The sequence below is a fragment of the Brassica rapa genome, chromosome A01 (genome assembly GCF_000309985.2).
Source record: "Brassica rapa cultivar Chiifu-401-42 chromosome A01, CAAS_Brap_v3.01, whole genome shotgun sequence".
Classification (NCBI taxonomy): domain Eukaryota; kingdom Viridiplantae; phylum Streptophyta; class Magnoliopsida; order Brassicales; family Brassicaceae; genus Brassica; species Brassica rapa.
The window spans coordinates 8,091,244-8,115,390 of NC_024795.2; the positions used below are offsets into that span (position 1 = coordinate 8,091,244).

General features: G+C 38.7%; 5 protein-coding genes across 9 annotated transcripts; 4 read left to right on the plus strand and 1 right to left on the minus strand.

Moving 5' to 3' along the window:
* Positions 1-4,417: 4,417 nt before the first annotated feature.
* Positions 4,418-9,188, plus strand: LOC103862135 (serine/threonine-protein kinase CTR1). The gene is made up of 12 exons (XM_009139846.3): positions 4,418-5,506; positions 5,596-5,894; positions 5,986-6,130; positions 6,465-6,580; positions 6,878-7,532; positions 7,628-7,696; positions 7,780-7,880; positions 7,977-8,061; positions 8,154-8,321; positions 8,419-8,550; positions 8,631-8,825; positions 8,902-9,188. The coding sequence occupies exons 1-12, from the start codon at positions 4,643-4,645 to the stop codon at positions 8,926-8,928; spliced, it is 2,856 nt and encodes a 951-aa protein (XP_009138094.1). The 5' UTR covers positions 4,418-4,642; the 3' UTR covers positions 8,929-9,188.
* Positions 9,189-9,296: 108 nt separating this feature from the next.
* Positions 9,297-13,076, minus strand: LOC103862144 (geranylgeranyl transferase type-2 subunit alpha 1). Its single transcript, XM_009139853.3, has 9 exons — positions 12,998-13,076; positions 12,701-12,878; positions 12,444-12,606; positions 11,940-12,100; positions 11,750-11,854; positions 10,535-11,293; positions 10,279-10,456; positions 9,936-10,107; positions 9,297-9,843 (listed from the first exon to the last, which is right to left on the minus strand). The coding sequence occupies exons 2-9, from the start codon at positions 12,814-12,816 to the stop codon at positions 9,458-9,460; spliced, it is 2,040 nt and encodes a 679-aa protein (XP_009138101.1). The 5' UTR covers positions 12,817-12,878; positions 12,998-13,076; the 3' UTR covers positions 9,297-9,457.
* Positions 13,077-13,126: 50 nt separating this feature from the next.
* Positions 13,127-15,698, plus strand: LOC103862154 (protein SICKLE). Of its 5 annotated transcripts, XR_004456659.1 has the most exons (4): positions 13,127-13,335; positions 13,496-13,834; positions 14,410-15,312; positions 15,478-15,698. XR_004456659.1 is itself a non-coding variant. In XM_009139861.3 (3 exons), the coding sequence occupies exons 2-3, from the start codon at positions 13,522-13,524 to the stop codon at positions 15,087-15,089; spliced, it is 993 nt and encodes a 330-aa protein (XP_009138109.1). In that variant the 5' UTR covers positions 13,127-13,335; positions 13,496-13,521; the 3' UTR covers positions 15,090-15,443. The 5 variants fall into 5 exon arrangements, 4 of the variants coding, with proteins under 4 accessions (XP_009138109.1, XP_009138113.1, XP_009138118.1 ...); XM_009139861.3 differs by lacking the exon at positions 15,478-15,698 and having other exon boundaries at positions 14,410-15,443; XM_009139865.3 differs by lacking the exon at positions 15,478-15,698 and having other exon boundaries at positions 13,228-13,335; positions 13,504-13,834; positions 14,410-15,089.
* Positions 15,699-15,745: 47 nt separating this feature from the next.
* Positions 15,746-19,295, plus strand: LOC103862179 (protein ECERIFERUM 2). The gene is made up of 2 exons (XM_009139884.3): positions 15,746-16,237; positions 18,333-19,295. The coding sequence occupies exons 1-2, from the start codon at positions 15,797-15,799 to the stop codon at positions 19,143-19,145; spliced, it is 1,254 nt and encodes a 417-aa protein (XP_009138132.2). The 5' UTR covers positions 15,746-15,796; the 3' UTR covers positions 19,146-19,295.
* A 241-nt stretch (positions 19,296-19,536) lies between these two features.
* On the plus strand, positions 19,537-24,022 carry LOC103862186 (NADPH--cytochrome P450 reductase 1). The gene is made up of 17 exons (XM_009139889.3): positions 19,537-20,259; positions 20,385-20,444; positions 20,550-20,626; positions 20,719-20,776; positions 20,906-20,989; positions 21,080-21,116; positions 21,323-21,392; positions 21,537-21,728; positions 21,816-21,908; positions 22,028-22,253; positions 22,357-22,440; positions 22,529-22,680; positions 22,780-22,876; positions 22,954-23,181; positions 23,272-23,394; positions 23,493-23,606; positions 23,722-24,022. The coding sequence occupies exons 1-17, from the start codon at positions 19,951-19,953 to the stop codon at positions 23,800-23,802; spliced, it is 2,085 nt and encodes a 694-aa protein (XP_009138137.2). The 5' UTR covers positions 19,537-19,950; the 3' UTR covers positions 23,803-24,022.
* The last annotated feature ends 125 nt before the right edge of the window (positions 24,023-24,147 follow it).

The following is a 24,147-nucleotide window of genomic DNA, read 5'->3' on the forward strand; positions in this document are numbered from 1 at the left end:
AGGCGGAGCGCGGAGTTCCACGCGGACTGTTGCAGGAGTTACCCTTACCACAATGGAAATGGGATATGGTGACAATGGATTTCGTCACAGGGCTACCACGGACCACGAAAAACAAGGACGCTATATGGGTGATAGTAGACCGCCTGACAAAGACGGCTCATTTTCTACCTATACGAACCACCGATAAGACGGAGGACTTAGCACGCGAGTATCTGAACGTCATAGTGAAGTTACATGGGGTACCGGTGAGCATAGTATCTGACCGGGATCCGAAGTTTACTTCAACTTTCTGGCAGGCATTTCAAAGAGCATTGGGAACCAAGGTTCGCCTTAGCACCGCGTATCATCCACAGACGGATGGACAGTCCGAGAGGACCATCCAGACACTCGAGGATATGTTGAGGGCGAGTGTTTTGGAATGGGGGGGTAAATGGAGCGAATATCTACCGTTGGTGGAGTTCTCTTATAACAACAGCTACCATGCGAGCATCGAAATGTCCCCGTACGAAGCATTGTATGGGCGACCCTGTAGGACCCCCTTATGTTGGACCGAAGTGGGGGAGAAACGAGATATGACCCCCGAACTAGTTGGAGAAACGATCAAGCAAGTAGAACTCCTCAGAGACAGATTGAAAACGGCTCACGACCGCCAGAAGAGTTACGCCGACAAACACCGGAAGAGACTAGAGTTTGCGGTAGGGGATGAGGTGTACTTGAAAATGAGAACTTTTCGAGGGAATGACCCAAACCGAAAGTTGAAAAAGCTGAGACCCAGGTACATGGGTCCATACGTGATAAAGGAGAGGATCGGTGCAGTCGCGTATCGTCTGGTACTACCGCCGGAACTATCAGATTTCCATGACGTGTTTCACATCTCCGTGCTACGGAAGGTCATAAGAGAGCCTGAGCTGATCTTGCCGCACCCGCCTAAGGATGCGCAACGTAACTTGACCTTGGTTAGCAAACCCATAAAGATTATGGAGGAAAAGGAAGTAAATAACCAGGGACGAAAGGAAAAGATGGTTCTCGTACGATGGGAGAGGGATGGAATCCACGAGGATGTGTGGGAACATGAGTCGCACTTGAGGGCTAACTACCCCGAGATCCTTGGAAACGCGGAGCGGGACCAGGAGGAGGTCCAGAATTCAGGGACGAATCCTTTTCTAGTGGGGGAGAATTGTAACATCCCGGGCCCGGCCCAAAAGGGGACTCAAATGCAGGAGGCCCAAGAAGAAGAAACCCTAGACATAACCCCTCCCACTGCTTATAAAAGGAGAAGTTCCCCTAGGGTTCAGCCACAAGAGAGACAGCAAGCGAAGCCCTGCCCGAGCAGAACCCCGCCGCCGCCTCCGCCTCAAGCCGCCGCCGCCCCACCACCGGCGAAGCCAGCCGCCAGCCGCCCGCGAAGCCCTAGCCGCCGCGACCGAGCCCCTAGCCGTCGCCTCCTTGATTCAGTTTCGTGCAAGCAACTGAGATCTGAACCCTAAAGGTAAACCTAAGATCTCTAGTTCTAAGTCATTGGAAATGACAGATCCTAAACCCATCTCTCTCTTGTGTGAATCCAATTCTCTAACCAGATCTCGAGAAGTGGCTGTTTCCCAAACCTAGATCTAGACCTACTTCTGCAAAAAGCTAAGGTGAGGACTTGCTGTGAACTTGTCTCATGTTGAGTAATCAATGGGACTTAGTCCTTTGTTAATCAGATCTAGATCTTGTGTGTATGTGTGATATGTTATGTGATTGATCTTGTTTAGACGGTAGTACATGTTGAAGTGATAAGAACATAGGCATGTTAGGGTGGTCAAGAAATGATGATAAGATGATGAGACGTGTTGTGAATGATAAGTGAAAGATGTAAGAATAAGTACGAATAAGGGATCATATAGAGAGTCTAAGGTTTGTAGGTGGGGTAAGTAGTCCACGCTAGGTATCCATAGGAGATGTGGCGAATCCACATGAATATGGAAGCACCCATAGGAGATGTGGCGAATCCACATGAATATGGGGTAGAAGCCTAGTGGGGGGCTACCCACTGAGGAAAAGAGGAAAAGAGGAAAAGAGGAAAAGAGGAAAAGAGGAAAAGATGAAAAGGATATGCATTGTAGGGTCTTTAGTTCATGTCGGGTAGTATGGGATTCTGTGTGATAGATCTTATTAGCTCATGACTTGTGATTGTTTGCTCTTCCTGAGCTGAGTTCGTGGGTTCCTAGAACCTGCCCTCACTGAGTATTGTGTACTCACCCCTCTTTTTACAGGTATGGCCGAGAGGGAGCGGGAGTAGATGTCCGTATGGTGCAAGTGTTTTCTCGAGTCTTTCATTTGGATTCTTTTCTTTCCGCCATTTCTTCCTAAGTTTTATTCGACATTCAGTTTTTAGTTGAGTTCGGTTTTATGTAAGACAGTTTGGGTTTTAATAAGAACTTTTTGAACGAAAAGGTTTGAGTTAAAGTATTTGATAGGGTTCATCGGGCCAAGGCCTTTACAAGGTGTCTCTTTAAAGTAAATCGACCCTCGTGACGAGCTCGTTGCCCTCTTTTTTTTTTTTTTTTTCCCAAATTGATATATATTTCCTCTAGTTTATGTCTTTTGGTTTGTTAAATTTAACAATTTAAAAGTAATCGAATAAAGTAATGGTTTATCTTCGACAGTATGAAAGAGGTCCATTCATGTATTAAACAAATGGTCTAGATACAATTTGTTCAACTGAAACTAGTGTATGAGTCACGAGTTAATTCTGATGGCTTCACCAAATCTAAGGCTAAAGGTAACGAAACAGATAAACACTCTTGTGATATCAACCCAACCCTGTCTCTAGCTATTATTGTGGGGATTACTTTTTGTTGTGCTAGCGTTTTACAAGTTACATTTTCGATCTAATAGAAAATGGTTGTTCCGAACATGTTTGAAGTTTTTTTTAGTAATCGTCAAAAAATATTGTTGTGTAGACTCGAACACAAATAATATACATTCTCGTATTGAAATCGTTCTCTACGGTTCAAAAGAGATTCAGAAAAAGCCTTCACATCACATACCAATACCACCGAAAAATATCTCTTAGAGATAAAAGCAAGTTAAATCACAAGTCTTATGTTACATTTTCAGATATATCTATTTCTTTTGGTTATTTTGTATGTGTAAAAGCCAATACGTTTTTTCGCCTTAGCGAAGAGACAAATAGATATGATTTTCTGAATATATTACATTTCTTGATAACTGTATACAACTTGTCCGTAATTAATAATCAGTTACAAAAAATCCGAAACTAAAGAAAAAAACAAGAACTCAAAGATTGATCCGCAAGAACACGTTGGTTTATGTTTCTTTCTTAGTAGAAGTGAATAGTAGTATTAACGCTTTTACTTTATTTATGTTTTCGATTTTCTTTTCAGTTAAGACGGAAAATAAAATATGATTTGATGTGGTTTAAATTTACTTTTGATGGAATGCAGTTTCGTTATATTCGAATTAATTTTATTTTAAACAATATAATTAGATTTTGATTTACGCACCGCGTAAATGTTTTTTCAAATTGAATTGATAGAATTGTAAATTATGATTGCATAACATATGAATTATTTTTTTGTTAATGATATGACTTACAAAATAATTAATGGCCTAAAAATAATTAATAATATTGTTAATAATTACTAGATTAATCGGTTAAAATATTTTTTTATAGATCATTTGGTATATTTAATTATATATAATTGATTGGTCATGAATAAATATTTTTGAATTTAACATATATTAATAGTAAAAAAATTGAATTTCTCGTTAAAGATAGTATATTGTTGATTTTGTTAAGATATTAATAAAACATATTTATAATTATATTTATTATAAAAATGAATGATATGATAATTAAGTGTGATATTTTTTTAAAAAAATTGGTTCAAAATAAAATATCACACATTAAAAAAATCATAACTTTTGTTTTAATAGATAAGATAACTTTACTCATTATTATTACATTTTATGTTAGAGCAATTTCTTTGAAGGGATTTTCAAGTATGTCACAATAATTAATAAACCAACTACTTTTAAATGAATGAGTTGAGATATAGGTCAAATATTTGAACATCTATTTATTTTAATATAATTGTTTTAAAAAATTTTGAGATATTTAATATTGCAATCTTGCTGGTTATTGTTTTTTTCTTTTAATATATATTACTTTATGTTATTGATTTTTACTTGATTTATGTTACAGTGTCGTCTTGTCGTTAACTCGTGACTCGCGTGAGTCATCCTTACCTTTGACAATAAAAAGAAAGTGATCCCATACTCTCCTTACCTCATAAAGTAACAAAACTGCGCTCATGAACCAAGCAATGCATGAGTAAGATCACAAATCCACGTGTCATCATCATATTGGATGAAAACTATACGTGTAAGCTCGTCACATAAAGTTTCTCCCTCCTTCCTTCCCTCTCTCATTTTAAAGACTTTTAAAATTGTCCCATTTTTTTGATTTTTTTCTATAATTCAAATATTTTATTCCCCATTTGCTTCTTTACTTTTCTTCTTCTCCCTTCCTATCCTCGTGCAATCTCAAACGCTTCTTGATCCGACCAAACACATCTCCTTTGTCCACACCAAAACCTCCGATTTCAAGACTTTTCTTGTCTGAAAAGTTTCTCAGATGCCTCACCGCACGACTTACTTCTTCCCCCGGCAGTTTCCGGATCGCGGGTTCGATCCGTTTTCTCACAAGACTGATCACGACAAGAAGTCTTCACCGTCTGTGGAGAGTTTTGGTTTCGAAAGTAAGAAACCTAATGGAGGCGGCGGAGATCCGAACAAGGAGAAGGAGAAGGAGAAGGAGGAGGTTGTGTTCCCTTCTTCTAACTCTGCAGTTTCGGATCTCTTGAACGGTCTCTCTGATGATCGTATCTCGGAGAAGAAGCAGCAGCAGCAGCATCTCGCGGCTTTCTACGAGTGGCTTGCGGAGAAGAAGGCCAAACTCTCTCGCTCCTCTACCACCACAGGACACGTGAGGCCCACGGGACACGTGAGGCCCACGCGTATCTCTATATCCAGCGAAGGCGATGAGGAGAGAGAGCATCTGCTTCCGTCGTCGGCTTCTGATTCGCCGGATTCCATCGTCGCGGCGGCTGCGTCGTCTTCTTCTGCAAGAACGGTGAACATTAACGAACGGAACATTGACCGGAGCTTCGATAAGGAGGTTTCTCTTCCAAGAATGTCGAGTGAGAGCAGCTTCGCCGGGAGTTTCTTCTCCGGGACGACGGTGGACGGGAACTTCTCAAGCTTCTCAAGTCCGACAGAAGCGAGAGAGACCTCGACCACTACACGTGTCTCCGTGGCAAAGGAGGAGGAGCGAGAAGCTGAGGTTAGGGACGAGAGCAAAGAGCAAACCCTAGCGCAGAAGTCAAAGGAAGGCTATTACTTGCAGGTCACGCTTGCTAGGAGGCTAAGTTCTCAAGCTAATCTTGGTGGTGACTCTGTTCAGATACAGAGCACAGAGACTATCTCTTACCGTTTCTGGGTATGTACTCACATGCCTTTTAACATTTGATGAGATTTAATTTAATTAGGAAAAATTGTGATTATTATTTTTTGTTTTTTTTTTTACAGGTAAGTGGTTGTTTATCATACAGTGACAAGATAGCAGATGGGTTTTACAGCATACTAGGGATGGATCCATATCTTTGGTTGATGTGTAACGATTCTGAAGAAGGAAAAAAATTACCATCTCTTCTGCTACTTAAGGAGACAGAGCCTAGCGATACATCAATGGAAGTTGTTTTAATAGACAGACGTGAAGACTCTCGTCTTAAAGAAATGGAAGACAAGGCACATGAGCTCTACTGTGCTTCTGAAAACATGTTAGTACTCGTGGAGCAGCTTGGAAGACTCGTTGCTGTTTACATGGGGTAACACTTTCTCTTCTTATTCGCTATCTTCTCCTTGATATATATATATATGTGTGTGCGTGTGTGCTGAGGTAGTGGAGGTTTTTTATAGAGGGAACTTTCAGATGGAGCAAGGTGATCTCCAGAAGAGATGGAAACTGGTTAGCAATAGACTGAAGGAGTTTCGGAAATGTATTATACTTCCTATTGGTAGTCTAACCATGGGGCTGTGTCGGCACCGTGCCATCTTATTTAAGGTGAGACATGGACTTGCTACACTATTTGGATGCAACTGAATGCATTTTCATGAAATAAAATCTTCGTGAATGCGTTTGTATTCTTCAAAATGTTCACCGATAAAAAAAAACGGATCTGTTTCACTCCATACCATCTCATATCATGCTAGGAAAAAATAATATTCATTTGAAAAATCATTCCACGGTAAAAAAAAAAAGTTATGGAATAAGTGGAATGCTAATTCCATTCCGATAAATTCTATAGATAGTTACTCCTATCATCGCACCATTTATTCCTTTTATTAGTTACAAGTATATGGTATTGGATGCTGACTTACTCATCATGAATATGCAGAAACTGGCTGATTACATTGGTTTGCCATGTCGGATAGCTAGAGGTTGCAAGTACTGTAAAGAGAACCACCAGTCTTGTTGCCTTGTCAAGATCGACGATGAAAAGAAGCTTTCAAGGTTTGATAGTGCTCAAAAGCTTTTAAACACCCTCCCCACTGGCTGTTAGCAAAACACTTTCTCATGCCTATTTTTAGTTTTGGGTTTAGGAAGTTTTTAGCCTGCTTCTGCTTAAAACACTTATGGTCTCTTTATGTTTTACTAACAGATTGGGTCTCTGCTCTCCAGGGGTCTACTTGTGTATGTCCTTGATTCTGTGCTTACTAGTAGTACCTAGCTTTGGAGTATTTTAGTTTCTTTTTGAGATTGTGTTTCATTTTTTTTTTTTTTGCGTGGTTTAATATCTTTTCTCTACAGGGAATATGTTGTTGACCTTATCGGAAAACCAGGAAACGTCCATGATCCAGACTCTACTATCAACGGTGGAACACACTCTCAGATTCCTTCACCTCTTCGGATGAGTCATCTTACAGAAGTTTCAAGGCCTCTCGTGCGTAGCACGTCTCCTTGTCACACTGAGTCAAAGCCTTCATGCACTCTTTCTGAAAGCATTCAAGGCCATGTACACAAAGACACTGAGTTACCCAACATTGCAGAGACAATATGTTGTGCTCATGTTGAGCAAGTTTGCTTCACTAAAGCATCTTCAACGGTTTCAACCGAATCTTTTGTTCGAGCTGCTCTACCACTTGATATACCAAAACTAAGTGAAGACAAGACTGCCTCACAAGAAACTTGCAAAGAGGAGACCTCTCTATTAGAAGATCCAGTTGTAAACAGTGGTATCAAGCAAGTAAATGGAGACCTACCAGTTGAACAAGAGATACCTGAAGCTGAGACTCGGAAAGATAAGAAAGTCAGGTTACCTGTTGATGCTATCTCACCGTTCTTGAGTATTGAGCCTTCTTTAGCATCTGATTGGCTTGAGATCTCATGGGATGAGTTGCATATCAAAGAGCGTGTGGGTGCTGGTTCATTTGGAACTGTTCATCGTGCTGAGTGGCATGGATCAGTAGGTTTCACTATTTAAATGCTTTAACTCTCACTTCATTTGAAATAAGATTTTTCTGCGCAAGAAGCTAACCAAGTTCTTGTTTCTTGTTTAAGGATGTCGCTGTCAAAATCTTATCAATCCAAGACTTCCATGATGACCAGTTCAGAGAGTTTCTCAGAGAGGTATGTAAATAAGCATCTCTTTTGAATAGCTAACTCCCATGTAATAACTTTGAAACAACTCTGAAACTCTCAATCATGTGAAGGTTGCAATAATGAAACGTGTGCGTCACCCAAATGTTGTTCTATTCATGGGTGCTGTCACGGACCGAACTCGTTTGTCTATAGTAACAGAATATTTGCCAAGGTAAAAGCTCATTGCATCATGATGTTTGTTTTCATCTTAAACGTCTGCATTACCGAGTTGCTTATGTTTTTTTTTTATCTTGTTCTTTTGAGATAGGGGCAGTCTTTTTCGGCTCATCCATAGGCCAGCATCTGGGGAGTTGCTAGATCATAGGAGGAGGCTACGTATGGCGTTGGATGTGGTTTGTGATTTTTTCAGTTTTTGTTTTTTGATCTTCTAATCTGTCTTTCTGAGTTAAATTTGAAACTGAATCTGTGTGTTTTACTGGAACAGGCAAAGGGGCTCAACTACCTACACTGTCTTAATCCTCCTGTAGTGCATTGGGACTTGAAATCTCCAAATTTATTGGTTGATAAGAACTGGACAGTGAAGGTTTGCGATTTTGGACTGTCAAGATTCAAGGCAAATACTTTCATACCATCAAAGTCTGTTGCAGGAACAGTAAGATCTCTTTAAGATATAATTACTCCAGTACGTGGAAGTGGTAAAAAATGTTCTTATACATGTGAAACTTCTTCTCTTTGGTTTGTCTTAACAGCCTGAGTGGATGGCTCCAGAGTTTCTTAGAGGAGAGCCGACAAATGAGAAATCAGATGTTTACAGTTTCGGAGTTGTCCTATGGGAGTTGATTACTTTGCAACAGCCCTGGAATGGACTCAGTCCTGCTCAGGTAACCAACACCTCTCCCTCTTCACATATGTTGTTCATTAGTATTAGAGTTCTAAATTTGAGTCTTGGTATGCTGATCAGGTGGTTGGAGCTGTAGCATTCCAAAACAGGAGGCTTATAATCCCTCCCAATACATCTCCTGTTTTGGTATCTCTAATGGAAGCTTGCTGGGCAGATGAGCCGGCTCAGCGGCCAGCATTTGGTGGCATAGTGGACACACTGAAGAAGCTACTAAAGTCTCCAGTGCAGCTGATCCAAATGGGTGGAGACAAAGGGGTAAATTCAACTTAAACCACTCCATTCTATAGCTTAAAGATATATAAGCTTTTAAGGTACTAACATAAACAATTAGGTGCGAGATGCGTTGATTAGCTCCTGAATTTGACTTTAAGATAGAGAAAAAAAAATCAATGAGACAAGGCCTTACCTGGAAGAATGGAAGGTTTCTTAATTTGTTTTTGGCTTGTATAGTTTTAAGTATTGACTTTGAGCATAACATGCGAGACAATGAATAAGATTATGAGATTTGGTTTCTTGCGGTTGGAGATGGTTGCATGATACTTGCACTTGTTGTAGTTTGCAATCTTTGTAAGTTGTATGTTACCAAAAGTTTATGTTGAATTGAAAATTTATTGGTAACAAAAGGAAACAGAGAAAAGAGTATCCTGAAACAAACATACAGTTTTATATGGTTCTTTAAAGGTTATTATTGTGTTTACTTGGTGTGTAATGAACCAAAAAAAAAAATTAGTTTGGAGTCGGTTCAGAGGATGCATAGTCATTATAAAAGGTCATATAACAAGATTGATGAGAAAGAAATCACAACAACAATCACCATCAAGAGAATCCAAATTGCTTTGGGGAGTTTGATGATCTATAAATAAAGCAAAAAAACCTTGGCCTATGATCTAAATCTCAAGTTTCTTGCCGTCAAGCCATACGAGCTTTGGCACAACTTGGAGAACAAAAGAGCTGAACTCGTCCCCTGCGATTACGTTGCCTGTTATATCTAACTGTTTGAGATTCAAATCTCTTAAAACGAAATACGCATCCCAGTATTTGGTAGCCAAACTAGGCATCTGGCTACCGACTTCATCTTGAGGCCACTCCGAATTAGAGAGCGGTGAAGAGCACAGGTACCTCGTTGTGTCCACGGAGTGCTCACCGATGTGGTTGTGTGAAACATCCAACACTCTCAGCTGTTTCAAATGTCTTAGGGAGTCCAGAGCTGAAAAACTCCGGATTCTGTTGCGACTCAGATTTAGGCAAGAGAGAAGTTGCATTGCCTCCAATCCTGTGATGCACATACACACCATTTAATCACAGATGCAACAAATGAAACGAGGACATGAGCATGAAAAACAGTGGACATATTTAGCAACGTACCTTCAGTTGAATGAAGCTCATTGTGACTGAGGTCTAACATTTGGACAAACAGCAACTTCTCGACAGAGGCTATCCGAGATAGCGATAAGTTATTCAGCCGTAGACATACAGAGTTGTTCATATTCCTGCAACGAAAGAGGTGTCCTGACAAGTCTTCAGTGCTTGAAGTCACCTGCATGAACATTCACTTTATGAGTAGTATGTATGATGAAACAGATCGAAAAACATCTAAAACAAACAATCAAACCATAAACCGTGCATGAGAATGGGGGAACATTTAATACAGCTATTCATTAGAGCAGAATCTCAACTTGTGGGTCACAGCTAAAAAGAAGTTAAGTACCTTGCGGAGTAAAGCTACGCTGTGCTCATCCTTGTAGTACTGATAATGCGAAGAATCCAGTGCCATTAGATCTTTATACAGCTCGAGGATTTCGTTATAGTGAACACCCTTAACAGCATCATCCGATATCATAGCTTTAGCCATCAAAAGCCTTGCCAGAGTGAGCTTTCCAATTTTGCTAAAAATAAAAAAAAGAACACAAAGTTCAAGACTCAAGTTTCTCTTTCCCATCAAAGCGAGACAGAAAATAGGATACCTGTCAGGCAATTCACGAAATAAGTCAATCTCTTCCGCTATAGCTTCCTGACGCCATTTAGAATCCATCTGAGCGTTTGATCGATCCAACGTAGCAAGAGCGTTCAAATCCTTTGACTCTGCATCCCAGATATCAAAACCATCCGTCCATGAAACAATGCCTTCTTGCGACGACTCTTCGACTGTGTCATGAACATGCGCTGTAAAGACGAATTCATAAGAAGCGCTGAAGTTAAATCCTCTGGAAGATACAATTCCTGGAGAGTTCCCAACTCTGACCTTCACTTTGTATTCCTTGCCAAAGCATGGTTCTGAACTTATATATTTAAGACGAGCAACCCATACACAAGACACCTGAGAGTTTTTCTTCGAAACTGGTTCCCAAACAAGGTCCTCATTTCCTTTCAGTTCAGAGTCAATCGTAACAGTAGACGAACTGACTCCACCAACAGCTTGATCAAAGTATAGAACGAGTGGAAAAGAACCCGACTCAGAACCAAAAGTAGTGAGCTTAGAAAAAGAGCCATTTGAGCACCCAGCATAGAGACTGATACGGGAACCATGCGAAGGCCATGAGGAAGTGAGAAGAGGAGTCTCCACATTAACAGTTTGATCAAGAAGCCAAAGATGATAAAACCACCCACTTTGGTCATCTTCGTCCGTGAAAATAGCATTTTGTACAAGTTTATATTCATCAGGAATCTTTTTATTTGGTAAGAAACCGTCAGCCTTTCTTGCAAGCAAACTTGAAAGAAGTACACTGCAGAATATCAAACAATCAAAAAGATTTACTATTAGCTAGACATGCAAATATGCTGATGTGCAGAGAAACTCCTTTTGTGATGTTGACTGAATCGAGGAGCTATAGTGTGAATTTGTAATTAATCCTTGGCTTTCGTAAATATTCAATTATTGTAGTGGTTATATCAACCAAATATTAAAGAGACCATGTAAACCAGACAGAAATAATTGTTCCACTGAAGGAAGTTTCATATAGTTCATGAGCAAATTGGCTCCCTATAGTTCATGATCAAATTGAATTTCTTCATGGATGAACTTCATTTTTGTTCTGTTAGTCCCTTTTATCTAAGTCGTTCGACCATCAATTTAGTCCACAAATGTTATCCGTTTCTTTAAATACAAAAAGAAAGAGAACTTGAACATGTAAATCAGCATAGTTACTTAAATCAGATATTTTACTAGACAATATGCATACCTACGATTATGCCAAGCAGAATAGTTGCTGAAATCGGAACCAATCATATCGTCTGTATACTCCAACTCATCCTGTTCTGACCTTTTGGTTAGCTCCACAACAAACCTGGTAAAGGAACAAACACATGAATATGCAAAGTTTCATGGACATGACATACTTACAAAGAATGTCGCATCTCCCTAATTGTCACCTGCGATAGTTCCAAGCATGAAAGTTCCTTGTATCCAGCTTCTGGAATTGATCCAAAAGCCGCAATTCATTCCCTACGGAGGAATGCCCTTTACTCAAAACCCACTTCCGATGATGCCAAGCACCATAAGACTTGAAGTTCTGCTTCAAAGCACTTTCCACCTGTATTTACAACAGAACTCACAGTAATCAAAGAGCAACTACTTTCATAAAGAGAAAATCTTGCATGTACGGATACCAGTTTTCAAAGTGTAAGCAACTAATCTAACAGTTCAGAACAAGAGACATAAACTTTAAATCTCGGAATACATAGTAAGTACAAAGGATCTATCAATAATGAATTAGAAATCACAAATACATATGTATTCTTATCATACTGAATTGATTTCCGTGAGTAAGTATCAAACCAATAGCGATTCATACAAGCTAAAAGAAGTCAATCTAAGATCAATAGGTGTGTGTTTTAATACACAAAAGTGTACAACTTGTGAGCAGGAAAACTCACCACTCTAAGTTCTTCATCAAGAATAGTCTTGACCAAGTCTGGATCAGATTCGATTCTTGAAAGCTTATCCTCCACGGCTAGCTTCCGGTAGTTCCACGCGGTGTACGCCTCAGGGTTGATCTCTAAGAGCTTCGTGCTCAAGTCAACAGCTTCCTTGGTATAACTAGAAACCCCAGAACATCCAGCAAGAAACAGATGATTATTAAACGAAGAGTAACTAATCCGATCAGTGAGAAATTAAAAGAGAAAGTTTGTACATTTTGTTATGGTGATTGGCCATGAACTGAGACTGGAGACCCCGGAGCTTAGCGGCTTTAGCAGCGGAGGCTGCTTCCTCTTCTGGCTTGTAAGCCTTCCTTGGACGGCCGTGCATGTTTCTCCGATGATAAGAGACGAATGTGAGGTAGGCGAGAGTGTGGGATTCAAACTTTTGATCTGATCAGAGATTCGGAATACAACTAGAAAGCTTAGATAAAGATTCGATCCAGAGAAGAGCGTGATCGAACTCTAGAGATCAACAGAGATGCAGAAAAGGAGAAGACTAGAGAGATCACCTGCTAGAGTCACGTAGCAACGAGATTCGAGAGAGAGAGAGAGTCTGGTTTGTGATTCTAATCGCCGTAAACCGGTTTTAATTGAAAAGCACGGTCGAAAACGAACCGGGTTTTTGGAAGTCTCGTTTTAATTGTCACCCTTCGTGATTATCGTATTTTGGTTTATGATTCTAATCGCCGTAAACCGGTTTTAATTGGAAAAACACGGTCGAACACGAACCGGGTTTTATATTTATTTGTGGAGGCTTCGTCGTCGTCATCATCGTGTTCTGGGTTTTCACTTGTCATTCATCCTCTACCTCTGGCGACCAGGAAGTGAAGAAGTTGAGTAAACCAAGGTTAGCATCCTCTCAATTTCGCTTTTCCAATTTGAGTATCCGTACAGAGTTTGGGATAATTTGGGGGTTTAGGGTTAGTTAGATTGTTCTCGCGTGGAGATCTTAGCTCTTTTGGTGCGATTCGATTGATAATTTCGAAAAAAAGTTTATATTTTTGTAGTTGATTAGCTTTGAAGCTGAGCAGTAATGGAAGATTCAGAGAAAAGAAAAGAAATGCTAAAAGCAATGCGGATGGAAGCTGCTGCTGCTGCTGCTGCAGAGAATGATGGTTCTACAGAGCTTGGAACCTCTATGAACACAAGTCACCTCTCAAATCCCTTGGCTGAAGCATCCATACATCAGCAGGAATCGTATGATAAGCCAAGGTTTGATTATTACACCGACCCGATGGCAGCTTATTCTAGTTTCAAGAGAAACAAGAGCCCTAAGCAACAGTACATCTCATCTCCTAGTCATCAAATGAGCCCTCCGGTACCGCAGTTTCCACCGTCTGCTCCAGGTGCTTGCTTTCTCTATGTTGTCAGCTTGTTTCTGTTTGTGATACTCTTGATAGTTAATGCTTCTGTCTTAGTTTTTACTTTGTCTATATTCCTGTGAGGAGGCCATAGAAAGTAGTCCACTGATAAGCCTTCACAGAGAAGATTACTTGGTTCCACATCAGCTTAACTAACTGTGTGTTAGCATGTTACTTGATCCTTGGTATGTATTAGCATAGGATTGAACAAATCCAGAAACATTCTGTGGAAGAGTTAGGTGAGAGAAATTCTGTGGAAGAGTTAGGTGATCTCTTTAACAAATCCACAGTATTTTTTTGTTTGTTAGAGTTTAGTATGTTCTTGATAGTAACCGACAATTCAAGATCAGTGAAAGAAAAAAATTGTCAGTGTTCATCAAGAATCAGGCTCCGAGCTTATCAGCGTCAGTAGCTTAATTTAAAATATCCCTATGTTTCACTTTCTAGGAATTGACAGTACTATAATCACTTCACATCAGTACTCATATGTCTTTTTGTTCTCTGTCTTGGAACGAACAATAATAATCCAGTTCTGATCCCTGCACTATAATTGTTAACAGGATTGGTGGGGAATGACTATCAGGCACATCCCAATCATGGCGGTTTTCAAGAAGCTCATTACGGTGGTGATAATCTGCATACCGAACCAAGAGGGATGGCACCCTCGTACAGAGGTCCACCCGCCCCTTGGAATAACAACAACTTTAGGCCTCCACCACCTGTTAACCATTTAGGTCCACCTCAATGGGTACCTCGCCCTTATCCATTCCCTCAGGGAAACCATGATATGGGGGATAACAGATATGGTGGTCGAGGTCCTCGAGGAGGCAACTATAACAATAACCCTCCACAATTTCCCCATTACGGACGGCAAAATTCTAACTGGGCTGGAAACACATATCCTAACTCAGGAAGAGGCAGAGGCAGAGGAGGACGCGGTATGAACACAAGCTATGGGCGAGGTGGAGGAAGAAGACCCATGGAACAAGGTGCAGAACGATTTTACTCCAACTCCATGGCTGAGGATCCATGGAAGTATCTTCAGCCAGTCTTGTGGAAGAGCTGCTCAGATGCTTCAAGCAGCAACTCAACAGGTCAAGCCTGGCGTCCCAATTCTATAGCACCGAAGAAACCAATGATATCAGAAGCTTCCCACAATCCTAGCAGTAATCAGCAGAGCCTTGCTGAGTACCTTGCTGCTTCTCTAGATGAGGCCACGTGCGATGAATCAAGCAATTGAATCAAGAGAATTTGAGCAAATGGGAAAAACACCAAATCCGAGCATATTGAGTACTGTCATCACTGATGAGTCTTTGGAACAGGTATTGTTACATGGCTTGTAACGAGACACAACAGAGGACGATGGTCATCTTTAGGAACAGAGTAGAATGGTTGGTAAACGTGGTGTTCAATCAGGGTGGGATCACTTTGTACTCGCTTTGGGTTTAGTTTTTTAACCAAAGGTATGTTTGAAGGAAATTTGAATGGATGGTTTGTTTTTCTTGTTTGGCTTGGTTTAGGTTTGTTTAGGTATTTCTGATATACAAAACATGAAATCTACCTCAAACATATTAAGATTTGATTTGCTGTTCTGTTCGGTTATCTCAATTTGGTTTTGGATGGAATAGGTTTGGTAATAAGAGAGGTGCAGTTGTTAGTTGAAGCGATCGAACATGGATCATGGATGTAATAAAAGGGTGTTTGTTGTTAGATCTGATGACTCAACTCTCCATAGAGAGCTTCTTCATTCAACTCCGATGATTTGGACCAATTTTGTTTATTATAAATAAGGGAATATACCTTTGTCTATTAAAATGTACATTTAATGTCACCGAAAAGGTTGCCTCAACTGTCCGACATCACATGACATGCAACTAGATGCTTATAACACGTCCCATTTAGGCTTTATACTAGTACACATTAGATATTTCTCTCCTATCACTCGAAATGAAGGCAAGCCCAGTGACAGATGTGAAGATCTCGTCGGTGGTACCTGCTTCTATGACAGGCGAGAACAAGCCACGGCATCTCACGGCCATGGACTTGGCCGTGAAGCTCCACTACGTCCGAGCTGTTTACTTCTTCAAGGGTACACGTGACTTCACCATCGTCGAGTTGAAAAACATCACGTTTCCTTTGCTCGACCTCCAGTGTTATGACCATGTGACTGGTCGGATCCGGATTCTCAACAACAACGACCCTTCAGCTCAAGCCATACCTTACATTCGCTGCAACGACAGTGGCATGCGCATAGTTGAAGCTAAAGTCGAAGGGTTCACGGTCCAGGAGTGGCTAGACTTGGACGACCGTTCCATCGACCACCGGTTCCTTGTCTACGATCACGTTCTTGGTCCTGATCTTTTCTACTCTCCACTCGTGTACCTCCAGGTAACTACTAGTCTACTACATATATACGAGTTTTATTACTCCTCCTGTTTAAAAATATAAGTAGCCATTTCTTTTATGAACACTAAAAATATATAAGTAGCCTAAAAGCACTATTACGAAGAAAGTTGCTATATTTAAAAAAGTATAATTTAATCAATAAATTCAACCAATTATAAAAAACTTAACATTATTTAAATGGTCACATAATATCCAATAAATGAAAAAAGTTGAAAAAGTGCATTGAAATAGGTAAATTACTTGCATTGTGAAACAACTTTTTTTTGCTAAAAGTACCTACAATAAAAGGGAGGGAGTATTATTTATGGTATCAAACTAAAAACCAACATAATTAAATTCAAACTTTTTTGTTTTGGTAGTTGCTATCAAGCATTCATTCCAAGATTATTTTCTTGTTTCTTAACTATGAACTGGACACTTAATAAAACTGAGAATCTTAACTTCGCATTGGACTTTTATTTATTCTAGTAAGAACAGATTAGATCAACATTTGCTTAGACGGTCTCCACAACGATTTGTTTCTAAACATATAATCAAGAACCTTTGTATAAGCTGTCTGCACCACCAGCTAAATGATTTGTCATAGTTAGGTACGTCTAACAAGGTTTAGGTCCGCATAGATGAGATAATATAGTAATTAGGTAATAACTCGCGCCTTGCGCGGAATGTAATTATTAGTTTCGTTATTTTAATAAAAAACATTAAATCTATTTAGTTTGGATATTGGTTCGGTTTTCATTTTTTTTGTTGGTTTTTAATCTTCTAAAATATAAATATTATTTTAAATTAATATTCATTTTAGTTTATTCGGTTAAAATGTTTGATTTTTTTGTTTTTTCGGTAAAAACCAAAAATTAATATTATTTATTTATTTTCATGTTATGAATTTTAAATAGTCGTATTGTCGAACCAATAGTTTCATATTATAGTTTCTAAATAGATAATAGTTTAAGAAAAGAAAAAGAAAAGAAAATTACTAAGACAAATCATTTCACTACAATTGGGTCGGTAGTGAAAGAAGCATTAAGAAAAAATATTTCAATTTTCAAAAAAATTAGATACTTCAGTTCTGGTGAATACTTAGTTACAAAGTGCTCACATCAAAGTGCACATGTATGTGTATGTAAAAAATATATAAAAATAGTTGACAAATATATAAGATATTGTTAAGTAATATTAAATAACATTTTTGTTCAAAATAAGATATGAAAGATAAAATTAAAATTAATTTAAAATAAAAAAGGCCTTGACATTAGTCATTTTTTCATATAAAGAAAATAAAATTGTATCCGTAAATAGGGATGGGCACATATCGAATATCTGGATATTTGGAAGCATTCGTGTCGATTTGATCTTTAGCCACCTAGATATTCGGTGACTCGGATAACCGAATTTATTTAGAATTTTAAAGAATATCCGATTTGATCCATAAATAAAATAAAATTTTATTACAAAAATAAAAAATTATTTAAATTTTAAAATTATAGCACCTAATATAATAAATTTAATTCATAAAAATATTGTAAAACTGATATAAATATAATATATATAATGTATATATATAATTCTTTACATATATATATATATATGCATATAACAAATCGAATTAGATATATGTTCCTAAAAATATTAGTATTTGTGATTTGCTTCTCTTTTGGATATTGTATTTTAGTATTTGATTTGTTTCGTAGAGTTATGGATATCCAGATTTTTTGGTTCAAATCAAAACGGATAACGAATCGAATCAAAATTTATGAATATTTTGCTTATCTTTATCCGTAAACAATAAAAATAATATATATATAGTTAGGCTTTTGATTCGTTATCTATTTTTATTCTAAACGAAAAATTCAGAGTTTTATTGAAACCACGTATGTGAGTTTTATATTAAAAAAAAACGCAAAGAACATAGTGTGAACACATTTATGAATATAGTGTGAACGCATTAGCATATTTATTATCAAATTATTGTGAAGCTGTCACTCTATTATAGTGTGAATGCATTTATTAGAATACTTCTCTTTTAATCTTTTAATATATAAGGGATATATAATTTTTTGTTGAAATCTATTTTCAGATAACACAGTTCAAATGTGGTGGGTTATCACTAGGGCTAAGTTGGGCCCATGTACTAGGAGATGTAGTTTCAGCATCAACTTTCATGAAAACGATGGGACAACTAATGTCGACTCGCGGCCCATCCAAACCCGTTTACCCGAAAAAACCCGAACTGAACCCTCATGCTAATGGTCACGTTGATGATGATGGTGAGGCCATTTCCATTAAGAAGGTGGAATCAGTTGGGAAGTATTGGTTACTTAGCAATAAATGCAAGATGGGGAGATTCAACTTTAAGTTTAGCCTCGAGCAAATCGACCGGTTGATGGCCAAGTACCAATCTGCCTCAGAGGTTGATATTCTGTATGCATTGATATGGAGTTCGATACTGAATATCCGTGGGGAAAAAGACACAAATGTTATAACAATCTGTGACCGTAAAACGTCTTCAACATGTTGGAACGATGACTTGGTAATAAGTGTAGTGGAAAGGAAAGACGAGATGACCGAGGTATCCGAACTAGCGGCGATCATAGCGAACGAGAGAAGAGAAGAGAACGGTGTGATCAAGGGGATGATAGACAAAGATAGAGGCTCTTCGGATTTTATCACGTACGGTGCAAACTTAACGTTTGTGAATCTTGACATGTGTGACGAACTTGAGATCAAAGGAGAGAAGCCTGATTTTGTGAACTTTACGATTCATGGTGTGGGTGACAAAGGAGTTGTGTTGGTGTTTCCTAAGGGAAAGTTTGCGAGGGTTGTAAGTGTGGTTATGCCTGAAGAAGAGCTTGCAAAGCTGAAGATTGAGGTGAATAATATGATTATGTAGCTTTTTGTGATTAAATTTGTTGGTTTGTTGTTCTGTGTGGTGCAACTTACATACACTTTCTAGTTTTTATCGGATGGTTCTGTTTGTCCTTTTTTTTCCACTGATGATGACTTTGATTATCAATAAAATGTGTGTTTGTCTTTTGATTTACATACTTTTCAAGTCACTTTAATTCTTTTTCATTGGCATCACCATCCAAAAGTTTTTTTTATTTAACACTGAATTACTACTCTATTATAAATTATGAAATGTTACATATACAATTCTAAAACCGATAAATTTACCTAATTTATAAAACTAACTAACTGATTTGTAAAAACATTTTTGACAATTCTACTTATCTAATGATGAAAGTATTTTGATGATTTTTTCTATAAATCTGTATAATTGTTAATAAATCATTTTATGTGGAATTTAAAATTTACATCTCCACATACATTTAGAAACATTATTAGTATTTTATTATTTTAGTTAAACCATTAGACTAGATGGACTTCTAGACATCTAGAATTTTACAATTCTTTTTTTTTTTGGTTAATTGCAAATTATCCCCAATAAAAAGGTGAAATGAAAACATTAAAGTGCCAAATTCATGGAGTCGTTGGAGTTGGACGAAAATGTTCATTTTCTTTCTCCGGTGACCTTTTAATGTCAACAACAAAAGAAAAGAGAGAGTTTTGGAGATTCAATAAAAGTCCTTTGAGAAAAGACCAAATGCGTCTCTGTCAGATTCAACTTCCCACACGTTCTCTCTCCAGCTCTGGAGGAGACAAGAGTGACGGGGAAGATCAACCACCCAAAACACATGACATCTACTTTCGATGCTTCTTCTGCTTTGGCTAAGCAGCTCAAGTCTGTGTTGGGGATGTCCCTCGACACTCCCGTCTCTGACGACGCCGTCCTCGTGATTGCAACCACGTCTTTGGCGCTGGCTGTTGGGTTTGCTGTATTGTTATGGAAGAAAACGACGTCGGATCAGAGCCGGGAAGTCAAGCCTTTGATGGTCCCCAAGTCACTTATGACTAAGGAGGAGGAGGAGGATTTGGGATCCGGGAAGAGTAGAGTCTCTATCTTCTTTGGTACGCAGACTGGAAACGCTGAGGGGTTTGCTAAGGTAGTGTGTCTTGTGGCTAAAAAGCATTCCTTTGTTATGATTCTGGAAGTTACATTGTTGAAGTTGATATTGTGACTCAAAGTTTTGGTCTTTATGAGTTGGGTCATTTTCATTTTTTTTCATAGGCATTAGCAGAAGAAATCAAAGTGAGATATGAAAAAGCGGCAGTCAAAGTTATTGACTTGGTATGATTTACTTACACTATGATTCTATTCACTTCATGGTAGAAGCTAGTTTTAATCATTTGATTTGTTTTGCTTCCTTTTGCTGGTTACCATGGTTTTGATTAGGATGACTATGCTGCGGATGACGATCAATATGAAGAGAAGTTGAAGACGGAGACTTTGTCATTCTTTTGTGTTGCTACGTAAGACAACATATTCCAATCCGATTGTGACCTCTTTTGCCATATGCACTTCAAGAGTTTGATGGATTCATTTCTTTTAATAACGTGTTTAGTTATGGAGATGGAGAGCCTACTGACAATGCTGCCAGATTTTACAAATGGTTTACAGAGGTCAGTATACTCAGTAGCCTCAATGCAACAAATCAAATCGGAATTTCATTTTCTTCAAATTTAATATGCTGTGCGTAGTTTTTTTCACAAAAGGTTTGTTCCTCAATACTTTTTGTTTCATGGATCCAGGGAAATGAAGGGGATATGAGGCTTCAACAATTAACATATGGTGTGTTTGCTCTTGGTAATCGCCAATATGAACACTTTAATAAGGTACTGTGGTTAGTTAGAAAATGTGCCTGCTTCTAGCTTATGGATTTTCTTCCTGCCTTAAATATTGGTTATTTTGATTTCTTGGAACAGATCGGGATAGTTCTTGATGAAGAGCTCTCTAAGAAAGGTAGATGGGCATGTTTACATAGGTTACAACTCTTATCCAATGCTAGATATTGGAAAGACACCGTAGGGGATAGTACCCTGATGTTTACTTAGGATGATAATGTTGCTCGATGTTTTCTCTTTTCCTGTCTGGTAGCTTGATGTCTATTTCATAGTCTCTTTGGTGCTCGAGAGAAAATGTAACTGTTATCGTCACAATCAATGCAGGTGCAAAGCGTCTTATTCAAGTTGGTCTAGGAGATGATGATCAGAGCATTGAGGATGATTTTAATGCCTGGTTTGTTTCTTATTCTATGTCTTACTTTTGCTACTTTGATACCCATTAGTGTAGAAAGCGAAGCTTTAGAATTGGCTTTATTATTTGTGTTTTCAGTGGGAGATTATTTGACATCTACGCGTATAATTCATTCTTCTTTTGCAGGAAAGAATCGTTATGGCCTGAGCTGGACAAGCTCCTCAGAGGCGAGGAGGATACAAGTGTGGTAACTCCATATAAAGCTGCTATTCCTGAATACCGGCTGGTGATTCATGATCCTAGTTTTATATCTGAAAAATCAATGGACTCGAATCTTGCCAACGGAAATGCTGCGATTGACATTCATCATCCCTGCAGGTATATGAAGATCCATGTTATACATACTGGAATACGGTGTTAAAAATTTTAGGTTGCATTCTAAAGTTTGTTTCTTATTGGAAACAGAGCTGATGTTGCTGTGCAGAGGGAGCTTCACACACCAGAATCTGATCGGTCTTGTATTCATCTCGAGTTTGACATATCTGGCACTGGTATTACGTAAGCTTCCTACCCTTGGATTAGTTACAAGGCATGACAGTTAACAGCAGATCGTCGTGAAGATCCTATCATATTTCCACCCGTGTATAATAAAAATAAATGGCATCTTCTCTGTGCAGATATGAAACAGGAGACCATGTAGGAGTATATGCTGAGAATCATGCTGAATTAGTTGAAGAAGCTGCAAAATTGCTTGGCCACACTCTAGATTTAGTATTTTCAATACATGCTGATAAGGAAGATGGTTCACCATTGGGAAGCTCGTTGCCACCTCCCTTCCCTGGTCCATGCACACTTGGTACTGCTTTGGCAAAATACGCAGACCTTTTGACCCCTCCTCGAAAGGTTAACTTCTGTTCACTTCGAGATCAGCATCACATAGATTTTTTCTATTGGTTTTGGTTTTTGCTTGTTTGCAAGTATAAAACTTATTTTTGTCGGGTTTCAGTCTGCGTTAGTTGCCTTGGGGGCCTATGCCACTGAACCAAGCGAAGCCAAGAAGCTAAAACATCTGACATCACGTGATGGAAAGGTTCTGAATCACTGGTGTATGTAGTTGTTTTCTCTTGATTTTAAGTTTTCATGAGTTAACATCTTCAGGTTTTTTTCTTTGGCTATAGGATGAATACTCAAAATGGATTGCTGCAAGCCAGAGAAGTCTTTTACAGGTGATGTCTGCATTTCCATCTGCAAAACCTCCACTAGGTGTGTTCTTTGCTGCAATAGCTCCTCGTCTACAACCTCGTTACTACTCCATCTCATCCTCGCCAAGGTGATTATTTCTTTTTGAGATACCAGTTGTTCGCAGAAGGAAAACTTTTCTTGAGTTTCTCTGTCATCCAAAGTCTCTCTCTTTATTTCTCTAATACAGGTTAGCGCCAAATAGAGTTCATGTTACATGCGCACTAGTATATGGTCCGACCCCTACTGGGAGAATCCACAAGGGGTTGTGTTCTACGTGGATGAAGGTAAACCCACCTTCATTTTTCCACTATCTTTTAGTTCTCTGTTTGTTTTTGTTTTAAATAGCTTTTGTAAAATTCAGAATGCAGTTCCTGCGGAGAAAAGTCGTGAATGTAGTGGAGCGCCTATCTTTATTCGAGCATCTAATTTCAAGTTACCGTCCAACCCTTTAACTCCAATCGTTATGGTGGGACCTGGGACTGGCCTAGCTCCTTTTAGAGGATTTCTGCAAAAGAGGATGGCACTGAAAGAAGATGGAGTAGAACTAGGTCCATCTTTGCTCTTCTTTGGGTGTAGAAATAGGCGAATGGTGAGACTCTTTAGTTGTTATAATCGGTGCACCTTATTCATTTGCAGTATCATCAGCATGTTGACCTGCTGTTATATGTATGACTTTCAGGACTTTATTTACGAGGATGAACTCAATAACTATGTTGATCAACGCGTAATCTCTGAGCTCATCGTGGCATTCTCTCGTGAAGGAGCACAGAAGGAGTATGTTCAACATAAGATAGTACAGAAGGTAAGCATATACGGGTAAAATGCATCAGCATCAGGCTTTGGGAAAAGAGGAATGTAAAGTATTCTCATTTCTCATTTGCATTTTCATCTTGTGTTCAGGCAGCACAGTTTTGGAATCTAATAAAGGAAGAAGGATATCTCTACGTATGTGGTGATGCTAAGGGCATGGCGAGAGATGTCCACAGGACTCTACATACCATTGTTCAGGAGCAGGTATGAATGAACATTGTGGAACCAGTGGTAGAATTTGGGTTTTCTCTTGGTTCGTTTGAGTTGAAACACTTGGAAGATTGGTACCAACTATATTTTTATCTTACAAATTTTCCAGGAAGGTGTGAGTTCGTCAGAGGCAGAGGCTATAGTTAAGAAACTGCAAACTGAAGGAAGATACCTCAGAGATGTCTGGTGATGGATGATGTTTTAATTTGGGATTCTCCACTTCTTTTTTGAGCTTTCTTGGTAGGAAGGCTGTTTTTACCATTTAGGTAGTTATTTGTTTATTTTCTTCTCTCTCATAAACAGTACTTGGAAAAAAAAATCACAATAAACTATATTATAAAGGCAAATGCGAAATTTCAGTCATAGTTAAAAGAACTGAAATGTTCAAAAATCAGTTCATTCATGAGACATTGATTGATCAGCTTATTTCTTGTATTCTACTTCTAATTGAGGCATACTTGGCTATTCTGAAAGGGTTCGAATGAATGTACTACTGCAAGACATGTGCATTAGTGAGAGAAGATTGCACATGTTA